This window comes from Pyrgilauda ruficollis, unplaced genomic scaffold (genome assembly GCF_017590135.1).
Source record: "Pyrgilauda ruficollis isolate IOZ18807 unplaced genomic scaffold, ASM1759013v1 scaffold187, whole genome shotgun sequence".
Classification (NCBI taxonomy): Eukaryota; Metazoa; Chordata; class Aves; order Passeriformes; family Passeridae; genus Pyrgilauda; species Pyrgilauda ruficollis.
Window position 1 is genome coordinate 136492 of NW_024517762.1, and position 21589 is coordinate 158080.

The 21589-nt window shown below is 65.8% G+C and overlaps 2 protein-coding genes across 5 annotated transcripts in view; one reads left to right on the forward strand and one right to left on the reverse strand.

The window, feature by feature from the left end:
- The first annotated feature begins 83 nt into the window (after positions 1-83).
- Positions 84-10148, forward strand: PLEKHG3 (pleckstrin homology and RhoGEF domain containing G3). Of its 3 annotated transcripts, none has more exons than XM_041465150.1 (17): positions 84-1372; positions 3922-4234; positions 4323-4423; positions 4521-4590; positions 4690-4736; positions 4824-4974; positions 5100-5234; positions 5343-5525; positions 5760-5852; positions 5935-6021; positions 6134-6167; positions 6253-6360; positions 6513-6716; positions 6836-6843; positions 6928-7107; positions 7353-7424; positions 7596-10148. In XM_041465150.1, the coding sequence occupies exons 1-17, from the start codon at positions 825-827 to the stop codon at positions 8913-8915; spliced, it is 3654 nt and encodes a 1217-aa protein (XP_041321084.1). In that variant the 5' UTR covers positions 84-824; the 3' UTR covers positions 8916-10148. The 3 variants fall into 3 exon arrangements, with proteins under 3 accessions (XP_041321084.1, XP_041321083.1, XP_041321082.1); XM_041465149.1 differs by having other exon boundaries at positions 6513-6587; positions 6678-6716; positions 7353-10148; XM_041465148.1 differs by having other exon boundaries at positions 85-1372; positions 7353-10148.
- The window catches only part of SPTB (spectrin beta, erythrocytic), a 17950-nt gene continuing 6508 nt past the window's right edge, over positions 10148-21589 (reverse strand). For both annotated transcript variants that reach the window (XM_041465144.1, XM_041465145.1), the window contains exons 13-36: positions 21349-21499; positions 20390-21257; positions 20171-20308; positions 19331-20090; positions 19036-19238; positions 18862-18952; positions 18641-18787; positions 17891-18154; positions 17544-17759; positions 17367-17456; positions 16994-17269; positions 16520-16650; positions 16068-16272; positions 15612-15986; positions 15228-15472; positions 15009-15147; positions 14851-14935; positions 14559-14755; positions 14364-14473; positions 14005-14089; positions 11141-11310; positions 10889-11062; positions 10775-10817; positions 10148-10343 (exon numbers count right to left, since the gene is read on the reverse strand). In XM_041465144.1, the coding sequence (XP_041321078.1) occupies positions 10173-10343; positions 10775-10817; positions 10889-11062; positions 11141-11310; positions 14005-14089; positions 14364-14473; positions 14559-14755; positions 14851-14935; positions 15009-15147; positions 15228-15472; positions 15612-15986; positions 16068-16272; positions 16520-16650; positions 16994-17269; positions 17367-17456; positions 17544-17759; positions 17891-18154; positions 18641-18787; positions 18862-18952; positions 19036-19238; positions 19331-20090; positions 20171-20308; positions 20390-21257; positions 21349-21499 (5334 nt within the window). In that variant the 3' untranslated portion in view covers positions 10148-10172. The remainder of the gene's footprint in view (positions 10344-10774; positions 10818-10888; positions 11063-11140; positions 11311-14004; positions 14090-14363; positions 14474-14558; positions 14756-14850; positions 14936-15008; positions 15148-15227; positions 15473-15611; positions 15987-16067; positions 16273-16519; positions 16651-16993; positions 17270-17366; positions 17457-17543; positions 17760-17890; positions 18155-18640; positions 18788-18861; positions 18953-19035; positions 19239-19330; positions 20091-20170; positions 20309-20389; positions 21258-21348; positions 21500-21589) is intronic.

The window sequence follows — 21589 nt, forward strand, 5'->3', positions numbered from 1 at the left end:
GGCAAGAGGGGACGGGGCGCCTCCTGGGGNNNNTGGGCAGGGGTCTGGGGAGAGGGATCTGGCATGGAGATGTGGGAAGGGGAATATGGGGAGGGGAGAATGAGGAGATGGTGTGGGGAGGGGTTACAGGGAGAGGGGATATGGGAAGAAGGTAAAGGGGAATTTGGGGAAGGGTTGGAGGAGGATCTATGAAATTTGGGGCAGGACACTGGGGAACAGGATAGGAGGTCTGGTTTAGCGGGGGCATGTGTCCTCAGCAGAACCCACCCTGGCAACTTCTAACACCCACCTGTGCCCATACCTCATCCCAGCAAAGCAGCCACAGCCGCCTTCCCAGACATGCCCAGCACACTGGCAGAGCACACGTTCCCATACCGGTGAGGGCAGTGGGGACACCACCATCCCACGGATGCCACACGTCCCCCCACAACACCAGCCAGTGCCAGTGCCAGTGCCGGGCCTGGCCAGGCTCCCGCTGCGCTCGGAACAATCCGGCCTTTGAGCGGATCCAGTGCCGGCACTCCAGGCTGTAGAATGGGCCCATTCTGGTGGCAGGTGCCGTGAGGGGCCGGGGGCTCCAGCTGGCCCCCGGCTTTACTGGGGGGGTGAAGCCCCCCGTGGAGCTAGCACACAGTTGGATTTGGGGACTCAAGTGTCACGGCAGTGCCAGGCCGTGCACCAGACATGGATGGGCTGAGGTGGGATGGAGGGGCACTGGGACCAGGCCCCACCCGCGGCACCCATCCCGCCCTGACACCCTGCATCCAGCCCGCGCCTGGTGGCAATGGGTGTCTGTGTCCCTGACTGTGTCCCCTCGGGCAGGAATGGGGGGTGTCCGTGGCTGGGACCCCTTCGGGTGCCCGTGTCCCCTGGGAAGGGACCCCACGGGTGACCCGATGGCTGCGGGCTCCCATCCACCATGCTCGGTGCAGCCCGGGACAGGATCGGGATTGTCCCGGGACCGTCTCGGGACCGTGCCTGGACAGTACCGGGACCACGCCAGAAGCACGCCCAGTTCTGTACCGGAACAGTACCGGGACCGTGCCGGGACAGTACCTGAACCATCTCTGGACCGTGCCTGGACAGTACCTGGACCACACCCGGACTGTGCCGGGACCGTGTCAGGACTGTACCAAGACTGTACAGGAACCATGCCTGGACCGGACCGGGACAGTACCGAACGGTGCCGCGGTCACGCCCGGGTTCGCTGCGCTACTGTCCCGCTCCCATTCCCGGGAGTCCCCGTTCCCGTTGCCGGGGCCGGGCGGGGCGGCCGCTGTCCCCGCCCCGGGGCGCTCCCGCCGCTTCCTGCGGGCACGGCCGGGACGGGGCGGGCCGGGACGGGTCGGGGCGGCGGCGGTAGCGGAGCGCGGTGAGTCCGGTCCCGGCGGGAACGGGGCACGGCCGTGGGGTCAGCGGGAGGGGAGCCGGGGGTCCCCGCCCGGCGAGGGCGGTCCCGAGGGTCCCCGGCAGCGGGGGTCTCCCGGTGGGGCAGTATCCGGGGGTCCCGGTGCTGCAGGAGCCGTTGCATCCCGGTGAAGCGGGAGCCGAGGGGCCCGGTGGAAAGGGAGTCGTTGCATCCCAGCGGAGTGGGATTCCTGGGTTCCGGTGGGGCGGGAGCCGTTGCATTCCCGCGCGGCAGGATCTGTGGGTCCCGGTGGAGCAGGATCCGTGGGTCCTGGTGGGGCAGGAGCCGTTGCATCCCGGTGGAGCAGGATCCACGGACCCTGGTTAGGCAGGATTCGTGAGTCCAGGGATGCCCGGAGTGAGGCAGGAGGTGGGGGCCCCCACGGAGTGGGAGTTGGGGATACTGGGGTCCCCGAGGGGCAGGGGACAGCAAGACCTTGGGGTGCCGGCAGACACCCGGGACAGGCGCCCAGAGAAACTGGGGATGTCCTCAAGCCGAGCCGGGGGTGCAGGACACGCTGTGGCATGTGGGGTGACCCTGGACAGGGGTCCCGGTGGGAGGTGGGGGTGTCCTGCGCCCCTCCTTCGGGATTAGGCGGCGCGACGCCATGGGCGCCGGGCACTAAGAGGCTTTGTCAGCCCCGCGGGTCGGTGCTGCCTTGTCCCGGGAATGCCGTAACACGGGGACCCCCGTGGTGCCGAGCCCCCCGAGTCCCCGCGGGCGGGAGCGCCGGCGCCCAGCCCGTGCCCGCCGGGCAGCGGCGGTGCCAGCCGGGGCCGGGAGCGACGGCCGCGGCAGCTGCGCCGGAGCCGGCGGCGACCTCTCCGCTCCCAAGGCCGCTGGGATTCTGGAAAATGCCTGGAAATGGTGAACCGCCTGCCCTTATATGGCTCCGGCGGGCTGGCGCGCCGCGGCCCCTCTCCCGGCGTGCCGTGCCGTGCCGTGCCGGGATCCTGGGAAAACGCCGTGGGCTGTGCCTCGCGCCCCAACTCCCGCGCTGGAATGTGCAACGGGGCCGGCGACCCCACGGTGGGGAGAAAATCCCACCTCCCTCCCGCCGGCCCGGCACCACGAACCCGGCGCCTGCCTCAGTTTCCCCCACCGGGGAGTTTTGGGGACCCACCAGAGCCCCCTGTTCGGCATTCCAGGGGGACCGCCCGTCCTCTCTGGCGGGGTTGGGGGCGGTCGGGGGCGTGAAGGTCACAGCTAATCCCACCCGGAGCAGGCGGGAGCGGGAGGGCTCCGGGCGGCCGCGTGCCCACCGAGGTGACACTGGGGGGGTAAGAGGATCAACCCCCCCGATCGATCACCGGGCGGGATGACGGCGGCCCACGGGCCCAGGAGTGTGGCCGCGGTCCCGGTGACGTGAGACCGGCGCCGTAATCCTGGTGTTGTGAGCGGATTAGGATGGCCGGGGGTGGCCTTCGGGGACGAGCTGCGGGAGCCATAAATCCTCGCCCGGGTGTTAAGTGGGGGAGCCCCTGTGGGGTCCCCCCGTGCCACCTGGGGGTCTTCTCTTGTCCCCCAGGCAGGGTGGGATAGTGGTCCGACACTGCCTGGAGGGATGCCCGGGGTCTACTGGCTCTGGTGTCACCGGCTGGGTGCCACCCACGGGCTCGAGGTGACCCTGGGACCGGCTGCCCGATGCCTGTAGGGGTGAGGAATCTGGGGGCTGGGGGAGCTGCTCCCGCAGTCACCTGGATCCGGGGTACCCGGGAGGTGCCCCCTGGCACGGCTGGATGTGCCAGCACCCGGGCTTCCGGGCTGTGGCACCACTGGGGACACGGGCCCGAACCCCACTTAGGAGGCACCGCGGTGGCGTTTTGGGGGGCTCCTGGCGTGCCCGGGGAAGCCCCGGGGAGGGCGGTGGCTGGATGGCGGCCACGCGGCACGGTGGGTGTGGGGAAGCGGCGGCGGGAACCGGCCTGACCGGTTCGGTGCCGGCACCGGGGGTGCCGGGGGGCTCGGGCGGCCACGCCGCCGGCGCAGCACGTGGCCCTGCTCAAGGTCACTGTCCCCAGGGCCACCCGCTGCGGTGACCGGGCTCAATTGGCCTCGACACTCCCACACGCTTTGCCACTGGCCACTGTTTTCTGGCTGTCCCAACCGTGTTTGTGGCATTGAGCGGTTTCGGTGGCACGGGAGGATCCCGGTGGCACCGGTGGTCCGGAAGGGCGAGCCGGCGCTGAGCTCACCTGGAAGGTGTCCCGCGGGCGCGGCGGTGACGCACGGCCCCGGTGGGTGGGGGCAGAGGCGCTCGTCCCACCCGGTCCCAGCACGGTCCCTGGGCGTGGGATGAGGAACGGCTGGACTCAAATCTCAGCATTGGTGGGCTGTGCAGAGGTCCTCCGTTGTGCTGTACCCAGGGATTTTTGAGATTGGGGGATGCTAGCACCCCTTGGCATAGAGGGTTTGGTCGTCAGGACTCTTCGACAGGGTGAACTCCCTTGGTGTCACATACCACCCATATTTGGGGGCTCTCCACACCCCTTAACCCACCATTCTCCCCCCAGAGCCACCCTGAGCCCCACTGGTGCCGGGGATGCCGGGATGCCGGTGCCTGCATGCCCACAGCGCCCTGCCCTGAGCCCGGAGCCCGGCTGTGCCATGGAGGATCCGCCCGGCACCAGGACCGAGGCGTGGGCCGAGGGGCTCCATAACGCCAACAACAACGCATCCCCAGGGGGGTGGCCGGCTGCCCGCGGTGGGCACCCCCTGGCAGCTTTCGGGGGTCCTGGGGCTAAGCCCAGCTACCTGGACCGCGTGGTGCAGGAGATCGTGGAGTCAGAGCGCACCTACGCCCGTGACCTGCGCAGCATCGTGGAGGTGGGTGCCAGGGGGCACACGGGGGCACACCCCTTAGACACAGTTTGGGGTCTAGGGGTGCAATGGTGCCACCTTGGGTGCCCGGCAGGGTTACCTGGGCAAGATCATCGACGCGGAGGAGCCGGTGCTGCGACCGGAGCAGGTCAGCGCGCTCTTCGGGAACATCGAGGACATCTATGAGCTCAGCAGGTGGGGGAGCAGGTGCCACTGGGAGGTGACAGGGTTGTGACCCTATCTAGTGGGTGTGTGGGGGCTGTGGTCACCCTGCCCTCTCTGTGCCCCCCAGCACCCTCCTGCAAAACCTGGAGAGCTGTGCCAATGACCCCGTGGCTGTGGCCGTGTGCTTCGTCACCCGGGTAAGGGCGAGCAAAGTGGGGGGCACAGGGAGCCTTGTGGGGACACCGGGGGGGACATGCGGTCATACCAGGCTCTCACTGTGTTCCCCTTACCTGCAGAGCCAGGAATTTGCCATCTACACCCAGTACTGCAACAACTACCCCAGGTGGGTTGGGGGCACACCTGGGTGAGCAGGGAGGCAGGCAGGGGGCATATGGGTGGGCAGGGGTCTGAGCCCCCTCCCTGCCCGCAGCTCGGTGGCGGCACTGACCGAGTGCATGAGGAGCAAGGTCCAGGCACGGTTCCTGCGGGAGTGCCAGGAGCGCCTGCGCCACGCGCTGCCCCTCGGGGCCTACCTGCTCAAGCCTGTCCAGAGGATCCTCAAGTACCACCTGCTGCTCCAGGTGAGCGCCTGGTGCCCAGCACGGCACAGTGTGGGCACGGGGTGGCACAGGGACACGGCTTGGTTGCCTGGAGCAGTCCAGGCACCTGGCACGGCACATTCCCATGTCCCTGGTGCTGTGCCCAGGAGATCGCCAGGCACTTTGAGCACAAGGCGGGGGACGACTACGAGCTGGTGCTGGAGGCCATCGACACCATGACCTGCGTGGCCTGGTACATCAATGACATGAAGCGCAAGCACGAGCACGCCATCCGCCAGCAGGTGGGCACCAGGGGGACACCAGGGAGACACCACAGGGGCAGTGGGTGGCACCAGGTGACATGAGATGGGCCGTGTGGCAGGGGTGCTGATGCCCCTGTGTCTGTGCAGGAGATCCAGTCACTGCTGCTGGGCTGGAAGGGGCCAGACCTGACGAGCTACGGGGAGCTGGTGCTGGAGGGCACATTTCGGGCACAGCGGGTGCGCCACGACCGTGCACTCTTCCTCTTCGACAAGGCCCTGCTGATCACCAAGCGCCGTGGTGACCACTATGTCTACAAGAGCCACATCCCGGTGCGGGATAAGGACAGGAGACTGTGAGGGTGACAGGGGTGGGGAGCCCACTGGGTGCCAGGAACTCCTGTGGATCCCCGGGATGGCGGGACAGGGTGGGTGCCAGGAACCCCAGTGAGTGCTGGGGTTGGGGGAACTGGGGAATGCTGGGAATGGGGGAGCCCAATGAGTGCCAGGGACCCCAATGGATGCTGGGGTGGGAAGTTCCAGGGATGCTGACGCCTCTCCTGACAGTGCTCCTCACTGATGCTGATCGAGAGCACGCGGGACTCGCTGTGCTTCAGCCTGGCACACTACAAGCATGGCAAGCAGCAGCACAGCCTGCAGGTAGGGGGGCATGGGGTGGGGGGCACCCTGGGGACACCCTGGAACCCCCTGCTCGACCCCACCACCCTCCCTGTGCCCTCAGGCCAAGAGCGTGGAGGAGAAGCGCGTGTGGACTCACCACATCAAGCGGCTCATCCTGGAGAACCACCACGCCACCATCCCCCAAAAGGTGAGGTTGGTGGGGTGGGCACCTCAGTGACACCAGGGACCCCCCAGCACAGCGAGGGGGGGCAGCTGTACCGCACCTTTGCCCCATTTCTCTCCATCCTCCCTCCACCCAGGCTAAGGAAGCCATCCTGGAGATGGACCTGTTCTGTAAGTGCCACCAGTGCCCTATCATTCCCTGTCTGCCCTACTCCATCCCCCCCATTTTCCCCGGTGTCACTCCCTGTCCCCACAGATCCCCCACGCCTGCCCCGCTGCAGCCCTGAGCGCCTGAAGAAGAGCTGGTCCTGCCAGCCCCTGGGTGACGCTGCCACCGAGCCACTCCAGGGACGCCGGCAGTCTGGTGAGAGCCACGTGTCACCAGTGTCACGTGTGTTCCCACCATGCTACCCCTCCGTCACCCCTTCACCAGGGCCCAGCTGTGGCTGGGTGACACCAAAGCCCGTTGAGGGGGTGGCACCGGGTGCTGATGGTGCCTCATCCCTGTTCCCGCAGAGCCCTTCCAGCACCAGGGGCACACGGAGACGCTGCTGGAGCGGCTGCAGGGACACGGGGGGCGCAGGCAGTCGGGTGTGGACAGCGGACGGGATCAGGGGGCTCGGGTTGCTGATGAGTTGGGGGACACGGGGGTGATGCCACTGTCACCTCCCCTTCCCCCAGAGCCCGCCAAGCACAACCTGTGGCACCTGGGCGAGCAAGGTGAGCTGGCAGGACCGTGGCACTGGTGTGGCAGGCAGAGGGGTGGCTGGGGGCCATGGGGGGAATTTTGGGGGATTTTTGCTCCACTAATCTCTGCTTTTCTCTATCCTGGCTGGCAGGGCTGAAGGTAAGGCCGGGTGTGGTGGGTTGGGGCGCCCAGTCCCTCCAGCCCTGGCACGGGGTGCTGAGCCCGGCGCTCACCCCCACACAGAACACGGGCAGCGACGGGGTGCTCCTGGAAGTGGGGGAGCCACACCAGCACCCCAGAGCCTGGGCAACGGTTGAGGGCGTGGTGGCGGAGGAAGAGGAGGAGGAGGAGGCTTTGGGCAAGGACTGCCAGGAGGAGCTGCCAGGGTCCAGGGATCTGCTGTTGGAGCCCCAGGAGGAGCAGGTACCTACACCAGCCCTTCAAACCCCAGGAGAGCATGCAGAGCACCCCAAATCGCTTCTGGGGCACTCTCTCATCACTCCTGGGGTAGCCTGCCTCACTACCAGGACATCCCACACCACTCCAGGGCACCCCATGTTGCTCTCAGTGCCCCCACCCAGGGCCCCATGGCTTGGCTGGGATTTAACCTGCTGGGAGCACCTGGCTGCCCCCCCCAGCTCATGACTCCCCACATTTGTCTTGCCCAGGCTGGGGAACACCCATGGGTGCTGGAGGGACCCAAGCGGCCGAGCAGCTGGGGGCCAGGGAGCTGTGAGAAGGTCAGTGCGACCCCCCGGCCCCCATCCGGGAGTACCCAGGGACCCAGCACCCACAGCCCTAACAGCAGTGCTGGGGAGCACCCCAGGGTCCCCAGATCCCCATCCCTGGTGGGGACCCTGGCGCTGCCCAGTGGGGACAGGGAACCGGAGCACGCTGCGGAGGATTTGCAGGTGCTGAGCAGCGAGGAAGAGGAGGAGGAGGAGGGGGAAGGAGCCGCCAGCATCCTGCCACCCTCAGTGCTGGACCAGGCCAGTGTCATCGCCGAGCGGTTTGGCGGCGGCGGCAGCTTGTCCCGAAGGAGCAGCCTGGCACTGGAGGGGACCCTGGGACGCACCCCCAGCCACGGTGGCAGCACCCTCAGCCTGGATGGGGGCCCCCCACTCGAATCCATGGAGCCCGAGGAGTCCCGCAGTGCCATCCCCTCACCCGAGCCCCTCATCAGAGCCCGCCGGGAATCGCTGCTCTCCAACCGGGACCGCCTGCTCCTCGACAAGATCAAGAGCTACTATGGCCACGCCGAGCACCGCGATGCCGGCTTCGGGGTGCGCCGCCGTGAGAGCCTCTCCTTCATCCCCAAGGGGCTGGTGCGGAGCTCCGTGTGCCGCCTCAATGGGCTCCCTCGGCCCCCCGAGAGCCCTGAGCCCCCCACCCAGCCCGAGGCACCAGAGCCGTGCCAGGAGAACGGGGCGCAGCCCCCCGAGCCGCTGCGCATCGTGGAGGAGGATGACGTGGGCACCGCGGTGTCACCCCCAGGGCCACCCCCGCAGCTGCTGCTCACACCCCCTCATCTGGGCACCAAGGTGTACCAGCTGGCTCGGCAGTACAGCCTCCGCATCAAGAGCCGCCGCGCCGGCACCCGCCGCCCCCCGCTGCCGCCGCAGGAGGACGGGGACCCTCCCCCCAGCACCCCTTCGCTGGCTGTGCCGCAGGACGAGGCGCTGGTGGCGTCCCCGTCCCCGCGTGCCCCCCGCAGCCCCTCAAGCCCCTTGGACGCCGAACCCTTCGCCTGGCCCGATGTTCGGGAGCTCCGTGCCCGTTTCGGGGCCCCGCGGCCGCCGCTGGTGAGCCGCAGCCGCTCGGCGCCCGAGGGTCCCGGCCGCGGTGGGCGCCCGGCCGGGAAGGAGCGGGGCAGCGGCCGGAGCCGCAGCGCTGAGGCCAACGGGGGCTCCAGCACCCCGAGCCCGGCACCAGCGCGGTACAGCAGTGATGGGGCGCTGTGGGTGGCGGCCGAAGCCCCTCTGGGCCAGGGGCAGCGGGTGCTGGTGCTGGAGCGGCTGCCGCCGGAGCCCCCGGCCTACGTGCAGATCCGCTCGCCCACCACGCGGGAGAAGATCTGCCTGAAGGCGGTGGTGGAGCGCTGCAAAGCCTACCAGGCGTCCGAGGAGTACCGGCGGCGCTGCCCCGAGACCCCCGGCAGCCCCGAGCCGCTGCGCCACGGCCTCGTCAGGGACCTGCGGCAGAAGTTTCAGACCCTCGATGCTGCCAGCTAGGGGAGAACGGGTGTCCCGGGGACCCCAAGGGAAGGAGCACCCCGTGGACCTCAAGTCTAGTTGGAGGAAGGGTCACTTCATGCATCCTCAACCTGCCTGGGATTAGGGGAACCAAATGGGCCTCCAACTTATCTGGAAGAAGGGGCACCCCATGGGCCCCCTGCTGTTTGGAAGAAGGAACCCTTTGGAAACTTCCAATCTGCCCAGGAAAAGGGGCACCCCCGTGGACCCTCAGCCCTCTTGGAAGAAGGAGCACCCTATGGACACTCAGCTTGTCCAGGAGAAGGGGCACCCCATGGACCCCGATGTACCTGGAAGAAGGGGCACCCCATGGCCCCCCATCCTACAGGAAAAGGGGTACCCCATGGACTCCCCCAACCCACCTGGCAGAAGGAGTACCCTGGGGACTCTCATCTTGCTCTGGACAAGGAACACCCCCCGTTCTCTCTGCCCACAGGACCTGGGGAACCCCAAGAACCTCCCACTACAAGTACCAGCGGCCCCCCATGCTCTGCAGGCACCCAGCACTGCACCCCACTTGCTTTCACATCTTTATTAGAAAAAAACCCCAAACTGAACCCAAAGTTCCTTTGTGGTCGCCCGCCCCCCCCAGGGTGTCTCGGCCCAGCTGCGGGGTGCAGGGGGCCCCCCCACCCCGGCTGGGGGGCGCACGGGATGGGGGTGCCAGAGAGGGGCCCCCATGGGCTGACGCTCTTTGGTTGGTGCCCGCGGGGGCCAGGGGGTCCCCCCTCTGCACCCACGCGCTGTGGGGGGGGGGGTATGGCTTTGGGGGGCACCCACACGCCCCCCGTGCGGGTGCTGGGGGGGGTCCATGCACACCTGTGGGACGCACACCTGTGCCGTGCGTGCGGAGGGGGGCCGGGGGTGCACCTGCATGCGGGGACACACGTGTGCAGACGTGTGCGTGCAGGGACACGTATGGGCACGGGGGGCACACGCCTGGGGGGCGCCTGCGGCCGCCTCCACGCAGGGGTGTGCCTGAAGCGTGTAAATGTATGTATATATATAAATACAAATATATATATATACACTGTGCACACGGACACGTGTGCTCGTGGCGGGGGGGGCTCGGGGGCCCCTGCCCACGTGTGACCCCCGCCTGCCCCTCTAGACCTGGTGGCACCTGTGCAGGTACCACACACGCATCTCCTTACGCACGCGTGGCCCCGCTGGCGTGATGTGGGGTGTCACCCCCCCCCCCCCCCGTCCCCCCCCCCCCCCCACCATCCAGGGGGGTTATTTCTTTTTTGGGAAGAAGCTGAAGCGTTTCTCCTTGTCCTTGCGGGGCAGGGGGGCTTCAGGGGGGGCGGGGGGTATGGGCAGTGGGAGGCTCTGCACCTTCCCGCGGCTGCCCCGACACTCCGTGATGGCCGCACTCAGCCCCTGCAGCCAGGCCTGCAGCTCCTCCTGCGGGCACGGGGAGGGGTCAGGGGGGCTTCCCTGGCCCCCCAACAGAGTCCCAGCCAACGCCAGGGCCCTCCAGCTAATGCCAGTTGCTCCAAGTTTTCCACAGGCACCCATGTCCCCTTGGGCACTGGCAGCCCCTCACTGTGTCCTCATGGCACCCCTGGCCAGCCCCTGGCCCTCTGAGCATTGCTGGCCACTGCTGACTATGTCCCCTGGCCATCACTGTGTACCCTGGTCACTGCTGGCCACCACCACGTCCCCTGGACAACTACAGCCACCCCATATACCCCTGGGCACCACTGGTGTCCCCTTGGGAACAACCAGCCGCCCTGTGTCCCTCCGGACCTCTCTGATCACCCCTGTCCCCTTGGGCACTGCTGACCACCACCACATCCCCCAGCCACCCCGTGTCCCCCCAGGCCACCCCTCACCTCATCCTTGCCATGGAAAAGCCACTCGCTGCCATTGCTGAGCCTAGGGACAGAGCACAGACACCAGTGCCACACACGCCCACTGTGCCACCCCGCAAGGCGCCGCACCCTCACCTGAGCTTGAACACGTGTTTCTTCTTCTTGTAGCCCGCGGGCACCTCGCAGCGGGCGTCCCACAGCCCCAGGGGCTCCTCGCCCTGGCACGGCAGCCCCAGCGCGCGGCTCTTGGCGTCCTTGAAGAAGGCGAGCTGGCCGCCCCGCAGGACGCAGTACCGCGTGCTCCACGACCTGCGCCAGCACCGTGTCACCCTGGGGACACCGCCCCGCCGGGGACACCGCGCTCGCTGCCACCGCTGCCGTGCCTACCGGTTGGATGCGCGCTTGGTGGCCGCCTCCAGGTCGTGCTTGCGGCCGAGGTAGCCCTCCAGTTGGACACTGCTGACACGGGCGGGCAGCGTGGCCGGCTCCTCCGGCTCCTCCCGCGGTGGCCGTGGGGTCGGTGACACCGGCTCCTCGTCACCTGTCCTCGGTGCCAGCTGTTGCGAGGCAACAGCGTGGTTATGTCGCAGTGTCGCCCACCCACTGCCACTGACGGACCCGCGGCAAGGTGTTGTCCCCTCCCATGGTGGCACCGGGCACGCGGGTTGCTGTCACCAGGGGGTCATGGACCTCAGTCTGGTGGCCTGGGGGTGGGTCACCCCCAGGTCTCCATACCAGTGACATCACCAGCTCCAGAATGTGGGAACTGGTGTCTGCTGGGAGCACCCGAGTGAGTGGCTGGGTGCCAATGACCCCACCAGTTCCGATAGGGAACTGGTGACTGCGGGGAGGATGGCTCAGCATCCCCATCCCAGATGTGATCCCCCACTGAGTGTCTGGGATCCTGCAGTGAGCCCAGCCCTGGGACCCTCTGAGCAGTGCCAGTGACCCCACCAGATCCAGTGTGTGGGAACTGATGGCTATTGGGAAGACCCCAGTGAGGTCTGGGACATGGTCCAGCCCTGGGTCTCAGTGTGTGTGCGTGTCCATGCGTCCAGCTCCAGCATGCAGGAATTGGTGGCTACTGGGAGGATCCCAGTGAGTGGCTGGGACGTGGTCCAGCCCTAGGACCCCCAGATCTCAGTGCCAGTGACCCCACCAGCTCCATTTGTGGGAACTGGTGGGTACTGGGAAGACTCTCAGCACAGTGCCAGTGAAGCCACCAGCTCCAGTACTCAAAAACTGGTGGCTACTGGGAGGATCCAAGTGAGAGGCTGGGACATGGGCCAGCCCTGGCAGCCCCCAGTCTTGGTGCCAGTGTCTCCTCAGATTTGGGGTGATGAGGTTGAACCAAGCTAGATGAGCAGTCCTGGGAGCCACCTCAGTGTTGTCACCAGCCCAGGGGACATGGGGACAGTGGGAGGTCTGGTTGGGGACCGTGGCATCAGTGCCATCATCTCAAGGCATCAGTGGTGCCTGACGAAGGGGATGCCCATTCAGCTGGGTGCCACAGGAGGGGCTTGGCCAGGGCCCCTGTCCCCAAGGAGCCAGGAGATGCCCATGTCCCCAGGCAGGCAGTGGTCTTGTCCCCAGATGTGTAGTCAGGGGTCTTGCCCCCAAGTAGGTGAATGTGATCTTGCTCCCAGGGCAGCAGATGTCCCAGGTAGAGGGGGCTCCTGTCCCCAAGCAGGGCAACGTGTCTGTGTTCCTGAACAAGCAAAGACCACCCTGTCCCAAAGGAGCCAGAAGATTCCCATGTGCCCCAGAAGGGAGAGCAGGACCCTGTCCCCAAGGAGATGCCCATGTCCCCGAGCCAGCAGCAATGTTCTTGTCCCCAAGTAGGTTCTCAAGGATCCTGTCCCCAGGCAGGGGAAAGTGATCTGGTCCCCAGGGATCCAGAAGATGGCCATGTTCCCAAGCAGGCTGGCAGTAAGCAGAGAGCACTCCTGTCCCCAAGCAGTTGAAAGTGGCCATGTCCCCAAGCAGGCAGAGAGCATCCTGTTCCTGAGCAGCCAGAAGATGCACACGTCCCTCTGCTGGCAGAAATGATCTTGCCCCCGGGAGCCAGGAGATGCCCATGTCCCCAAGCAGGCAGAAGAGGCAGAAGGGGTTCCTGTCCCCAAGGAGCCAGAGGATGCCCATGTCCCCGAGTAGGCTGGCAGTAAGCAGAGAGGGCTACTGTCCCCAAGCTGATGAAAATGGCCATGTCCCCACACAGGCAGAGGGGTACACTCTCCCTGAGCAGCCAGAAGATCCCCACGTCCCTGATCAGGCACAAAGGAGCTCGTTCCCATGTAGGCACTCAAGGATCCTGTCCCCAGGCAGGGGAGAGTGACCTGGTCCCTGAGGAGCCAGGAGATGCCCATGTCCCCAGGCAGGCAGAAGAGGCAGAAAGGGGTTCCTGTCCCCAAGCAGGCAGAGCCACAGAGAGCCATCGTGTCCCTGCACAGGCAGAGCACATGGGAGGAGCAGAGCTGGCAGCAAGCACAGGGGCTGGCACACGGTGACAATGCCCTGGGGGCGACGATGCCTGCCTCAGAGGGTGACAATGCTGCAGGGTGTGATGATGCCCCACAGGCTGCTGATGCTGTGTAGAGTGACAAGGTCCCACAGGGTGACGATGCCCCACAGGGTGACAGTGCCCCATGGGGTGACAATCTCCATATGGTGACTGTGTCTCTCGGGGTGATGATGTTCCACAGGGTGATAATAACCCACAGGGTGAAAATTCCCTGCAGGGTGCTGAAGTCCTGCGTGGTTCCAATGATGTCCCACAGGGTGACAATGCCCCGCAGGATGATGATGCCCTGCAGGGTGCTGATGTCCCGTACAGCAATGATGTCCCTTGGGGTGACACGGTGGCCCCAGGGCAGACACTCCAACTCTGGGTGCTGCACGGATCCCAGACACACGCGTACACCATGGATGCCACCCCCCATGTCACCCCAGGAGCTGGGGCAAAGGGGACCTGCAGTACCCCTCTGCCCACCCGGCCTTTTTGGGGTCATTCAACATTTATTCAACACAAGGCAAGGACAAGGTGAGGGTTGGGAATATGGGGATCTGTCAACACAGTGAGGTCATGGTCACAAGGGGTGCCAGGAGCTGTGGGACATGCAGGGACACATTTTTGCATGCAGGGACAACTTTTTGCATGCAGGGACACCTTTCTGCATGCAGATACAACTTTTTGCATGCAGGGACACCTATTTGGTCATCGGGGAAGGTAAAAGCTAAATTCAAGAACTGACCGGCTCTGGTCCATCTGTAGTGGGCAGCGAAGTGTCCTGTGTGCTCACATCCTTCTTCTCCTCCTCTTCCTCCTCCTCCTCTGACCTGCACAGGGAGACAGCCAGTCAGCATCCCCATCCTAGACGTGATCCCATAGGGATGGGGCTGGCTGCTGCTCTCCTGTCCCCCCTGAGAGATAAACGCCCTGTCAGGGTGAGGCTTGACCTTCTTCTCTCCTCTTCATCAGCATCAGTTTATTGCTTGGAAAAGGCAAATTGCTAAAAAGCCCCTTAATGCTACAAAACATCGTTAATGGTTTGAGAAAAGGGATGTGGAAACAGTGTCCCTGGTCACATGGAATGATGGTGGCATCCCTTACCCGGCCTCCAGCTCCCCATCCAGATCCAGGCAGTAGTCGGGAGCTTCGGAGCGCGTCGTCCCGTCCCGCGCCAGCCCCTCACGCAGAGAACGCCCGCCAAGGAGCTCCAGCTGCCAGGCAAGGAGTGAAGGTGGTAAGGGATGGGGGGCAGACTGCACCAGGGCAGGCAGAGGCCTCATCCCGAGCCTTTCTCACCGTTGTCAGCTTCCTGAGGGCAGCAATGCGCTCCTCCCAAGTGGCGGAGGACTTCTCAAAAGCCTCATGCCGCTTCAGCAACTTCTCCACCGCATCCACCGTCTGCCCGTAGTCGCTGCTGGCCAGGTAGGGCTCCTGAGCTATGAGCCACGACTCGGCCACCGAGGCGTCGCGGGAGAACTGGCACACCTCCAGCACTGTGGGAGGGATGGGCAGCGCTCAGCCCCTGGACCAGCCGCCCTGCCACCCCCGGCACTGCCGCACTCCTCCCCGGCACCCCCAGCGCACTCACGCAGCCGCAGCCGCTCCCAGCGCTGCTCCCACATCTCCATCATGGCTTTCCTCTTGTCCACCAGCTCCACCAGCTTTGCCTTGATCTGTGAGGGGATGCTGTTAGGGAGCGGCCCAGATGGCATCACTCCCACCACCCCCCATCCCTGATTCCCTCACCTCTGGTGAGTCCTGGTGCTTGCGCTGCAGCAGCTTCTTGCCCAGCTCGATGCAGTCGGTAAAGTTCTTGCCCCGAGCATCCACCTCAGCCTTAATTCCCTGGTGGTATTTCATCAGCAGCTCCACCGAGGAGACATCCCTGAGGACACAGAGGCACCAGAGTCAGTAGTGCCATCGGTTCCATGTCCCATCCTGGGTGCCCACTGGGTTCATCCATACCTGGGTTTCTCCTGTGTCTCAATCTGCCGGACAGTGCTCTCCATCCAGGAGAGCAGATCCCGTGCCATGCTGAAGAAGCGGTGTTTGTCAGCCGTGTCCGTCAGCCGTGCCCTGCGCCCGCTACATGCTTCCAGCAGCTCCTGCAGCGCTCGGGACACCTCCTGCTCCTGCTCCTGGATTCCAGCCGCCTTCTCCCCGGCATAGGCGGTCTGCAGGCGCGCTGCTGTCTCCCGGAACTGCTGCACCTGCACGAACCACAGAACGGCTTGGGTTGGAAGGGACCTCAAGGACCATTGAGCCCAGCCTCCAGCATGGGTAGGGACACCTTCCACCAGACGACAGAGAATGCTGAGTGCTGGCATCCACGTCAGGTTGGAGCCTCACCTGTGCCTCCAGCAGCTGGAGGTCCCTCTCAAAGGCATTGTGCATGCGGTGGAAAGCCTCCACTGTGCCGGCATCCTCGCCCAGATCCTGGGGCAGTTCCTGGCGCCGGGCGGCAATGAGGGCCAGCAGCTCAGCACCGTCGTAGAAGTATTTATGCAGGTCATGGGAGGCGGCAAGGAGCTGCATGCGGGTGTCAATCAGCTCCAGAAGGTCGGCCCAGCTCTCGTTCAGCCCGTCCTTCCACTCAGCTATGGTGGCTGCCTCGATGTGCCCCGCGTCAATGAGGTCCTCAATGGTCAGGTTCACCCGATCCACACGCTCCTGCCCCACGCTGCCTGTCTCCCGCGCAAACTCACGAAACTTCTCCCGCAGGAGCTGCATGGAGGGAAGAGAAGAGTCAAGTCGCCCTCCTCAAGCCACCCACCAGTACCACTACAACCACGGCATCACTCTCACCATGACATGGTCCAGGTCCTGCCCCATCTCCGGGGAGGAAGCAACCACATCGCGCTCAGCAATCCACTGCTCCAGCTCTTCCACCTCCCGCTTCAGCTGGAAGAGGTTGGACATGTTCTCCAGGCGCCGGCGGCGCTCCTCGGCCGCCTCCTTCAGCCCCGCGTAGTGCTTGTCCACCTGGCCCTGCAGCCGGATGATCTGCTCCCTGCGCGGCCCCGGCACACAGACACCCAGTTCTCACCCAGGAAAACATGTCCCAGACCCACCCGTGTTGACATCCGGGGGGTTGGGGGTGAAGGACCCGCTTTGTGCTCCCCATATCCCTCTCTGACCACCTCCCAGCCCAACTGGAGCAGCTGACACTGCCAGAGCTCCAGCCAAAGCCCCCACCCACACGGTGCTGAGGGCAGGGGGTTGCCCCGAAGGACAGGGGACAATGGCGTAGCACCTACCCCTCGGGGTGGCCGGCAGAGAGCAGCTGCTGCGCCCTCCCCGCCAGCTCCTTGATGGTTTGTCCGTAGTCCTCGATGGAGCGCAGCTGCCGGACATGTCTCTTCAGCATCATCGAGCAGCTCTCCTCATCCTATGGCACAGAAAACATTGGTGCCATCAGCACCAGGCATGACTGGGGGACACGGACTAGGGCCTAGACTCAGTGCCGGCCCTGCGGGAATGTCCTGGCTCCGTCTGATGCCACAGGGAGCAATGGTGAGCTCAGAGGGGCATGGCATGGAATGGGATGGATGCTGTGTAATGGCATAGGAACAACACATAGGAGCAGGACACACCATGGTGTGTCACATGTGGATGACGTTTAACAGAACAGCATGGCACCGCCTGGGTCAACACTGGATATCCCAGCAAGGCCCACTCCAGTGCAGCACAGACCCCCCAAACACGGAGCACCACATGGAATCACTCCTCACCTTTGGTTTCTCCTCGGGTCCCATGAAGAGCTCCTGCTCGCTGACCCAGGCCTCGGCCTCGTCAGCATCCAGGTAGTACTGCTGGGCCTCTTCAGCCTCCCGCAGGCGCCGGTGCCGGGCGGCTGCCTCCTCCTGCAGCGTCTCCCACAGCGCCCGCAGCTCCTGCGCCTGTGCCGCCAGCTCCGGGCCTGGCTCCTCACCGCTCCCCGCTGCCTCTCCCCGGCTCAGCACCTCGCCCAGGCGGGGGGCATGGCCCGCCAGCTCCTTCTGCAGTGTCTGCCGGCAGGAGGGGAGTCACAGTGAGAGTCACCCATGGGATGGATCCCGAGGGACTACCCGGGATGGTGGCTGTTGCTGCAGTACCCAGGCTCACCTCATTCCTCTTGGTCAGGCGCTGCACGCTCGGGAGGTCGGTGCCGTGATCCGTTGACCTCGCCAGGGAAAGCCGCTCCTGCACCCACAGCTGTGGGAAGGAGCACCCACTGAGCCCCCTGCAGCACCCATGGGCACCCCCAGCCCCCTCGGCCCCTGCCACAGCAAGAACACTCACCGCCTCATCCTCCAGATCCCGCCCCAGCTGGTACATGGCCTTGGCAGTCTCCAGCTCCTTCCTCTTCCTCTCCAGTGGCTCCAGCAGCTCAAGGACTCGCTGCCGGAGCATCTGCTCCTGCTTGGTGGTATCTGGCACGTCCCCAGCACCAGGGGTGCCCTGCCACCCCAGTTCCTCCAGCTCCTTCATCCATGTTTTCACTTGCTCTTCCAGTCTCTGGCAGAGCAAATCCATGTAAGTTAGGGATCTGAGCCTAGATGGAGAACCCCAGTCCCATTTGGGAGCAAACTCCACGGCTTGGACCTCCTGCCCCTTCCCAAAGGACCCTGTGAGGTGCCAGTACTCACCGTCAACCTCTTCAGCAGCAGGTTGGTGGCGGTGAGGTCCTTGACCTTCTCAGCGTGGCGCAGCTCCTCCTGCGCCCGCCCCAGCCAGCTCTCCAGCTCCCCGTAGCTCCGGGCGTACAGCGCCGCGCGCTCGGCCTCGAACAGCTGCCGGCCCTTGTCCTCGGCAGCGCTGCGCAGCTCGGCCCAGCGCCGCCGCAGCTCCTCCAGCCGCTGCGTCACCAGCGCGCCGTACTGCGGCTTGCGCGCGGCCAGCTCCGTCCCCTCCTGCAGCAACAGCGCACAGGTGGGTGGTCACTGCGGCACGGGGGCATCGCACCCACGCAGCAGGCTGGGAGCATTCCAGTCATGGAACGTCCCAGGATAACGAGTCCAACCATTCCACCAGAACTGCCAAGGCCACCACTAACCCATGTCCCCAAATGTCACTTCCACACATCTTTAAAATCCCTCCAGGGATGGGTATTCCACCACCACCATGGGCAGTCTGTGCCAGGGCTGCACAACCCTTTCCCTGAAGAAATTTTCCCTAATTGCCCTGGTGCAACTTGAGGCTGTTTCCTCTTGTACCTTCCCTGTTTTCTGGGAGCAGAGGCCAACCCCCAACTAGCTGCACCCTCCCGTCAGGGAGTTGTAGAGAGCAAGAAGATACCCCCTGAGCCTCCTCTTCTCCCAGCTCCCTCAGCAATTCCTCATGCTCCAGACTCTTCCCCAACTCTGTTCCCCTCCTCCGATCACGGTGCTGGCACCCACCGCCTCAATCTTCTCCAGCCAGCTCTGGTTGGGTGCCAGCTCAGCCATGAATGCCTGGTGCTTCTGCCACTTGCTGTGGAGACCACGGGCTTCTCCATAGGAGACATCCTGAGCCATCAGCATCTTCTCATCCACCCAGGCATCAAACTGCAGGGAAAAGGTGTCAGTGCTCAGCCAGTGGGGACCCCCCAGGGATGCCACCAGCCATGCTGCATGCCTACCTCACGGCAGCTCTGCAGGAAGGTCTGTAGGTCGTGGTTGTCCTGCATCAAACCTGCTGCCTCCTCCACCTTGTCCATGACAGCTCCATGCCTGTCAGGGAACCATGGATGTGCAGCATCAGCCCCGCTGCCCACACGCTGCCCACCCAACTGCCAGCCCTGTGCCGGACTCACCGCTCCTGGAGAGTTCGGCACTTCTCAGAGATCTTCTCGGCAAAGATGTTCTCCTCAGCCACCAGCTTGGTGCCACCAACCACCACCTCTGGGACCTTCTTGGCATTGCTCTCCACATCAGCACGAAAGTTCTGGAAGCGGTGCAGGGCAGCAGCCGAGCCCTCCAGCGTGGAGGGCAGCTCCAGGTGGGACAGCGTGTACTCCTGAGGGGCACAGCAAGGGATCAGCGCATGATCACCCGCTTTTGGGGTGCCCGTGAGCCAAGAGACCCAAAGGACACTGCTTGAGCACCCACCTGCTTGGTGAGGAGGATCTCCGCCTGCTTGGTGTCGCGAAGGAACTCCTGGAAGTTGCGGCACTGGGTGAGGAAGCGCTTCCGAGCCTCTGCCATCTTGCCCAGGGCAGCCCAGCCGTCCTTCACGCCGCCCAGGCGCTGCCGCAGCCCCTCGTATTCGGGGTCCGTCTGTCCCCCCAGCACCCGCTCTCCCGCCTCCACCAAGGCGGCGAAGGCTCCCGCATGCTCCTCAGCATCGCGCCGGGCCGCTTCGTGCCGCTGCAGCATCTCCTCTGCCTCCCCCAGCGACGCCGGCACCTCATCGACGGCCGCCACGGCTTTCTGAGCGCCGAAGAGCCACGCCTGGAAGTCATCCAGGTCCTGCAGGAAACTCCGGAGCTGCCCGGCTTCCCCCAGGGACGCTGCGCGCTCTGCCAGGGCGGCCTGCAGCTCGTCCCAGGCGGAGGTGGCCATCGCCAACTTCTGGGCCACCTCCGTGGCCGCCTCGGGCCGCTCCTCGGCCAGGCGCTCGGCTTGGGAGCGCAGGGCGGCCAGACGGTCCTGGGCCACTGCCAGCTCCCGCTCGATGCCGTAGAGCTTGCGCTGGGTGGCCAGGACGCCGGCCAGGTCACGGCCCAGCTCGGCCGTGGCCTCCACCGCCCGGGCTTTGCCCCGCAGCCATTTCTGGGTCTCCTCGGACTCCAGGTTGTAGTTGAGGAGGCGCAGTGCCGAGCCCACCGCCCTCCGGCGCTCTGACACCAGCTCCCGGAACCGGCCCCACCTGCGGGACAGAGGCGGGGGATGGCGGGGAGCGCACCGGCACCGCGTCACCCGCCTGCCCCGGCGCCACCGCCACCGTACCTCTCGTTGAGCTGCTCCCGGCACTGCCGGACCTGGGGGCTCCGGGGGTGCCCGCTAGCCAGGAGCCCGTCGGCTGCCTGGTTGACCGCGGCGATCTGGGAAGCCACGGTGGCCATGTCTTGCTCCAGCCCGTCCAGCCTGTGGGAACGTCCAGGCTTAGAAGAGCAGCAGCTCAGGACAGGGCGCGGCAGCACGGCCACGGCAGGGGCTCCTTCCTACCTGCGCTGCGTCACGTCCAGGTCCTCCAGCGCCTGCGGCACCTCCAGCTCTCCCAGCCAGGTCTCCTTGGAGCCCATCCAGAGATGGCAGGCGTCACTCTCCCCGAAAACAGTGTAGAGGTTTAGGGCATCCTGCAGCTGGCGGCCGCGGCGCTCGGCCAGCGCGGCCGCCTCGGCCTGCAGCTCCCGCAGGGCCGCCAGCCGGCTCTGCGCCTCGGGGCCGGCGCGCAGCTCCGGCGGGAAGCCCTCGGCCTGCTGAGCCAGCCTGTCCAGCTGCTCCCGGGCGGCCGCCAGCTCGTCCAGCAGCTCCTGGTGCTGCCGCAGCAGGACGAGGGTGCGGGATTCATCCTGGCCCAGCTCCTCGGCGGCCGCCCGCCGGCGGGCATCCTGCAGCCCCTCCGCCAACTCCTCCACCTCCGCCTGGAACTGGAAGAAGCCCTCGGCTTCCCGCAAGCCGCGCCGTCGGAACGCCGCCAGCTCCTCCAGCTGCGCCCACAGCGCCCGCACGGCCGCCCCCCGCTCCCGCAGCTGCTCGGCCGCCCGGCCCGCGGCCGCCAGCCCCTCGCCCACCGCCAGCGTCTGCTCCAGCCGCCCGCCCCGGCTCCGCAGCTCGGCCTCGAAGGCAGCGTGCCGGCGCTGGAGCAGCAGCACGCCCGGCAGGTCCTTCCCGAAGTCCAGGGAGGAGTAGAGCTGCTCCTGCTCCTTGATCCAGCTCTCTGCCTCGTCTAGCTCCCACAGGCAAGTCCAGAGGGAGCGGGATTGCTCCAGCAAGGCTCTCCTCCGTGCCGCCAGTACCTGCAGCTCTCGCCGGCACATCTCCAGGTGGCTCACGCGGTCCCGGATGACTTTGGGGTCACAGGGACGATAGCCTGGGCAGGGAGCAGAGTGGGTGCTCGTCAGGACAGTGTCCTGCTTTCCCTTGGCCACGCCAGGGATGCAGGGGTGTCCTGGCACACCTACCCTCAGCGTCTGCAAAGCGGAGGGCAGCAGCGCTGATGGCGCGGGTCTTCTCTGCCTGTACGGCCATGTCAGCCTCGAGCAGACGGTGGGTCTGCAGCAGCTCCTCTGCTTCCAGAAGGTGCTTCCCAGACTCAGGAGATGCCAGCTTCACCTGCAGGAAACCCTCAGCCACTTTGCATTGACACCCAAAATTCAGCACCAGCACCCCAACACCTCATCTCCCTCCCCAGTGAGCTCCCAC

What these genes read in the sequence shown, in the direction of transcription:
- PLEKHG3 (XM_041465148.1), top strand. Translation starts at nt 825, where the DNA reads ATGGGGGGTGTCCGTGGCTGGGACCCCTTCGGGTGCCCGTGTCCCCTG. An exon ending in CCTGGAGATGGACCTGTTCT is followed by an intron (nt 6,168 to 6,252) that starts GTAAGTGCCACC and finishes CTGTCCCCACAG; the next exon opens with ATCCCCCACGCCTGCCCCGC. An exon ending in CCAGGGACGCCGGCAGTCTG is followed by an intron (nt 6,361 to 6,512) that starts GTGAGAGCCACG and finishes CTGTTCCCGCAG; the next exon opens with AGCCCTTCCAGCACCAGGGG.